The sequence below is a fragment of the Bison bison genome, unplaced genomic scaffold (assembly GCF_000754665.1).
Source record: "Bison bison bison isolate TAMUID 2011002044 unplaced genomic scaffold, Bison_UMD1.0 scf7180017864327, whole genome shotgun sequence".
Classification (NCBI taxonomy): Eukaryota; Metazoa; Chordata; class Mammalia; order Artiodactyla; family Bovidae; genus Bison; species Bison bison.
Window position 1 is genome coordinate 7,649,390 of NW_011494899.1, and position 5,571 is coordinate 7,654,960.

The window sequence follows — 5,571 nt, forward strand, 5'->3', positions numbered from 1 at the left end:
TGGGGTGGGGGATGGGCTGAAGTTAAAGATGTATTTTCCTCCTGTCTCGGCTAGTTTCATTGTCTTTAAAAGTAAAATGGATCAGATTGAGTTGTCAGACAAAAAGGAAAACTTTATCACATCTAGCAATCCAAATAATTTAATTAGCTTTATAGGCTCTACAGCTCTTCATATTGGCCTATTAGTTTCTCAGCTTTTCTTGTCATTTTCCAATGGGCTTTAAAGTAACACATGCAAATTCATCCACTAAATGCAGGATATTAAAACAATATTCTGTCCTTCGTCAGGAAACATAGAATGCATTTCATCCAAATAAGCCTTGAAGAGGCTAGTCAAGTGACAGATCAAATGAAAAGGACACTTAATACACAAGTAAATCATTTGCATTACAAATAAGACACTTCAGCAGGGACTGGACTCACTGCTTGATAGTCAGGATTAAGTTCCCATATTAATGCATGCATTTGGTGTGGTTATTTCGGGTAGAAGATTTCATCCATCAATGCCCTCCGCCACTAAGTAAAGCCAACCTGTAAACTGATCACCACAGCCTGTCAACACTGGTTACTTAATTACATAAAGAAAATATATTTCAAAAACTTTTGGTAATTTGGTTAGTGTTTCAACCTTGGATTCAACATCTAAGCATCTTTTTCAAGGCTCTCAAAAGAATGGTTAAAAGCAGTTTTTAGAATTAAAAATAAAAAAAAAACTAAATACCATTTTTATGCTCTCTGGCTCTCTGCTAATGTTTGTCAGTTTGTTGCTTTTATTTGCAGAAGTGAAAAACAAAGATTTAGTAGGCACTAAGGAAGACTAACACAAATGAAAAGAGTATTTTTAAAAGATGTTACCATTTAAAATTAAATTCAATACATTTCTGCTGTTAATTTGTGTTTTTCATTAGTTATTTTAGTAATTTTGAATTTCAGCTTATTTATATTATTAATAAGTAGTTTTAAGATATTGATTTTTCATAGGTAGGAGAAGCTGTTTATTGGAGGAAGCATTTTTCCTAATGAAAATTATTTTCATCTTAATTATTTTTAAACGGTTACTATGAAATTACCTACAATAAATCTCATTAAAGAACATAGTCTGTCATTGACATTCAAAGATATTCTTTAACCCAGGTGTTTGATTTTTTTTCCCATGCAAGATTATAATAATGTCATAATTAATAAAGCTCCAAACTGATAAAACCAAAAAATAACTGCATCTGCATATTTTAAATGTCTTTCTAGGAGAAAAATATAGCAATTTGGGAAATACTGTCACAAATTCTTTTTTGAAATCTTGAACAAATTTGTTAACTATTTAAGAAAACATTCCAAGTTCCTCCCACTCCCCACAAACTGTAAATACAGGTGAAAAATTTGTGACTGAACCTAAGAAAATTAAACTTTAAGGATTCTTTGCAACTAATGATAAAATTCTAATTTGATCATTTCAGTTAATGTTCCTTCATAAATGATCATTATCAGATATTTTTTAATTGGTTATACTCTTCCTATATTTACCCTCTGGTCTTTCTACTCCAAAGGTTCTTTTCCTTAAGTCACAGTATTCTATTATCTTATAGTCTCTTTAAGAAATTAGATATTTTTTGAAAATAGCAAAAAAAAACACATGCTTTATTAAAAAGTACAACAAAAAGATCTAGGGAGGAATCTTACCCTCTTTCTTAGTGGGTTCTGGCATGGTCACAATAAAATATTATTCTCCAAACAGTTTGTCCTTTCCAGTACTAGTTGACAGAAACCCCACGAGCAGTTGAGAGATGGTACAGGTCAGTGTGACAAGCAGCTGGGGAGAAGTCCAGGGCTTTTATATTCCCTGGGAATGTCAATCATTTTTGCACCACCCCTTCTTCAGCACAAGGATGCTGGAACTCAACAGCTATGAGCACCTTCTCACATCTGTTGTCTGCACTCTGCTCTCTTGCCTACTGGAAGGAATCTTCTGTTCATCTCATGTGGCTATGAGAGCACCTCTGACTTTCTAAATTCAGCTGCAGCCTCGTGCTCCTTCTTGCTCTTCTCTTTCTGTCTGACAGAGGCATGTGTCAACTCAGAAAAGCAAAAAGTTGCCTGATAATAAAAAATTAAATCAAATTAAAAATCATAACATGTTAATTCAACATATACCTTAATTTTCACTAAGATTATAAAGAAAAACCTCTGTATTGATGATAATGTTATGTTCCCATAAGCTTTTTGTTGTCTGTTCTTAATTATTGGGTTTAAATTTTTTCTTACTTTTCATCAATATACTAATATTTATTTGTCAAGCCAAATCTCTGTGTTGAATATTTTGTCTCATTTTCTCCTCCAAAAATAGCAAAATTTTCTATTAAGGAATATTTAGCTTGTATCTTTGTTTCAAGAAACATCCTTTAAAAAATTACAGTGCATACAAAAAGATGAAGTAATGATACATGCTACAACATACATGAAGCTTGGGAACATTATGCTTAGCGAAAGATGCCAGACAGAAAAGACCATGTATTGTATGATTCCATTCATATGAAATATCCAGGAGAGGCAAATCTATTGCATCAGAAACTCAATTAGTGGTTGCCTGGGGTTGAAGGGAGGTGGGATTACGAATGACTGCTAGTAGATATGAAGTTTCTTTAGGGGATGATGAAAATGCTCTGGAATTAGATAGTGGTAATGGATGCATAACTTTGTGAATATATTAAAAACCACTGAATTATATATTTAAAAATATATGGGGCATGGGCAAAAAAAGTCAGGCCAGTAGCCATTGTTTTGTTTCAACATGGCAAACATGTACACAAATCTAACTTAAAATATTAGTAGACTGTTAGCCACTTTCTCCCCAAATTCTCATGGAACTGATGGAGAAATATGAATTACCAATTAGTCAACCTAAGAAAAACATCTTATTGGGTTGGCCCAAAAGTTCGTTCACAGTTTGTGGAAAAACCCGAATGAACATTTTGGCCAAAACAATAATTTCTTTATCCACGCCCATGGCCTCTTATGGATGAGGACTAAAATTAGTTTATGTGAAAAGACAACTACCTGTGTGCTTTCATTGGTATGTGTTTTCAAGACCATTTTCAAAAGACTTTGATTGATTTGTACAGAACCAGCCACACTCTCTCACTTAATTTCCCCTGTGGCTAAGAGCACAGCTGGTCAGACTTAGCTCTGCCAAGCTCTGTGCCAAGCTAACTTTTCGTATAAGGATGGAAACTCAACTTAGAATCAATATCATCATGCTTTAGCTATTTGGTGGGGAGGAGGCGGAAAACCAGTCAAGAAGGTCAATGAACATCTTCTACAAAGAAAGCCTTTTCTCAATCACATAGTGCTACTGAGCATGCTGTTTTGTTTTCTAAAATATTCCTTTGCTCTTAGATGCTAAACAGCTAAATGTCAGCCAGAATACAGTATATTCTGTAATGCAAAGTTAGAAAAAACTTTCTCCCCCGCCCAGTCTATCATTAGAGTATCCATTAATAGATGAAACAAATTAAAAAACCTAGAATTTGAAGTCGGACTCTTGGTTTCTATTTCAGGACCTATCATTAACCAGAAGAGTTTAAGAAAGTCAAATGGCCTTTCTGGGCCTCTGATTCCTTTTGCGTAAAATGAGGGGTCTGAAAAAATGATCTCTGAAGCCCCTTCTAGGTTTAACGTTGTGATTCTATATGACTAGTCTTTAAAAAAAGAATCATTTTTCCCTCAGCTTTCCCATCACACTAAACACCACATATGAAATGAACATAAGGGCAAAGTGTCATGTTGCAAAGAATGTTTATAGTGATGGGCAGATTTCACACATGCCACAAAAGAGGTGCCATGCCATCACTGGCTTCTGCAGACACTTGGTTGGGTTTTTAATACACTGATCATTTTACTGAAGTGAACATGTGCCAGGACATACTGCAATCCATGGAGAAGACATTTCATAGCCCAGGGAACTTTTTGGTAATTAAGGACTTGATTTTAAAAAGATAAAACATTATTGGAGGAATTGGAAGTATGAACAGATCCCAAGATAAATAGTTGTAGAGGGCATTATATGGTTAAAGTAAGATTCCAAGTTAGAAGAATAAGTAGACATGTGTAATTTTCCCAGGACTGTATTTTTTTTTAGGACTGTTTTGTTTTAAAACATGTAACCTCTATTTCTGATGTTATATATTCAGCTAGAAGTTTTCAGATTCCTTATCTCCAACCTCACTCTCAGGAAAAGGAAAATTGGTCAACAGGACTCTTTATTTTATTTTATTAAATCGTTTACTAGGTTTTTCTTTTTGTATTATTTAGGATGAGATTAGGCTGAATATAACACAAAATCACAAAACGTCAATTGAACCGAGACAGAAGTATTTCTCACTCACTTAAAGCAAGTCCAAAAGTAACTAGAGTCATTGTTGTGACTCCACACTGTCATCAAGAATCTAGACTCCTTCTTCCTGTTCTGTCATCCCAGGTAACTTCATGATCCAAAATGGATACTAGTGCTCTCGTCATTACATCTGCATTCCAGGCAGCAGGAAAAAAGGACTCACTTTCTCAATATCTTTGTGATTTCTTTGAAGTCCCACATAAAACATCTAATACATCCCACTGGCCATAACTTGATTTCATGGTCATATCTGACTATAGAAGAAGCTGAGTGGCATTCTCAGTGGTAATAAGCTTCTTTTATTAAAGAGAATGAGAATGAATGTTAGATAGGTCAGTATCAATCTCTGCCACATCTTTCAAAATAAAAGCAGTAATGTTCCCTGCACCAACCAAAGAGTGCAGAGAAATACAAATAGTTACAAGCGTATATTGTACAGCACAGGAAACATAGCCAATATTTTATAATAATTATCAATGGAGTATAACCTTTAAAAATTGTGAGTCATTCTGTTTTACACCTGAAATTTATGATATTGTATATCAATTATGCCTCAATTTAAAAAATTTATTTTAAATCCTATATCCTTCATGTTAAGTTTGGGCCTAGACATTTTAGTAGCTTCAGTCATGTCCAACTTTTTGCGACTCTAAGGACTGTAGCCCACCAGCCTCCCATGCCCATGGGATTCTCCTGGAAAGAATACGGGAGTCGGTTGCCATGCCCTCCTCCAGGGGATCTTCCTGACCTAGGGATGGAATCCACGTCTCCTATGTCTCTTGTACTGGCAGACAGGCTCTTTACCACTAGGGCCACCTAGGAAGTCCTTGCCGCTGGTTGTTGTGCAGTCGCTCAGTCTTGTCCAGCTCTTTGCAACCCCATGGACTGCAGCACACCAGGCTTCCCTGTCCTTCACCATCTCCCAGAGCTTGACAAACTCATCTCCATTGAGTCGGTGATGCCATTCAACCATCTCGTCCTCTGCCGTCCCCTTCTCCTCCTGCCCTCAATCTTTCGTAGCATCAGGGTCTTTTCTGATGAGTTGGCTCTTTGCATCAGGTGGCCAAAGTATTGTACCTGGTTACCGAGGGTATAAAGAAAAGCTATGAAGTTATTCTTATAATTATTTTGTATCCAGACACCTAGGCTTCCCAGGTGGCCCAGTGGTAAAAGAATCCATTTGCT

At 35.8% G+C, this 5,571-nt stretch overlaps 1 protein-coding gene across 9 annotated transcripts in view; it reads right to left on the reverse strand.

The window, feature by feature from the left end:
* The window catches only part of MYBPC1 (myosin binding protein C, slow type), a 101,808-nt gene extending 99,875 nt beyond the window's left edge, over positions 1-1,933 (reverse strand). For all 9 annotated transcript variants that reach the window (XM_010853450.1, XM_010853447.1, XM_010853451.1 and 6 more), the window contains exon 1: positions 1,677-1,933. In XM_010853450.1, coding sequence (XP_010851752.1) covers positions 1,677-1,701 — 25 coding nt within the window. In that variant the 5' untranslated portion in view covers positions 1,702-1,933. The remainder of the gene's footprint in view (positions 1-1,676) is intronic.
* Positions 1,934-5,571: the final 3,638 nt, after the last annotated feature.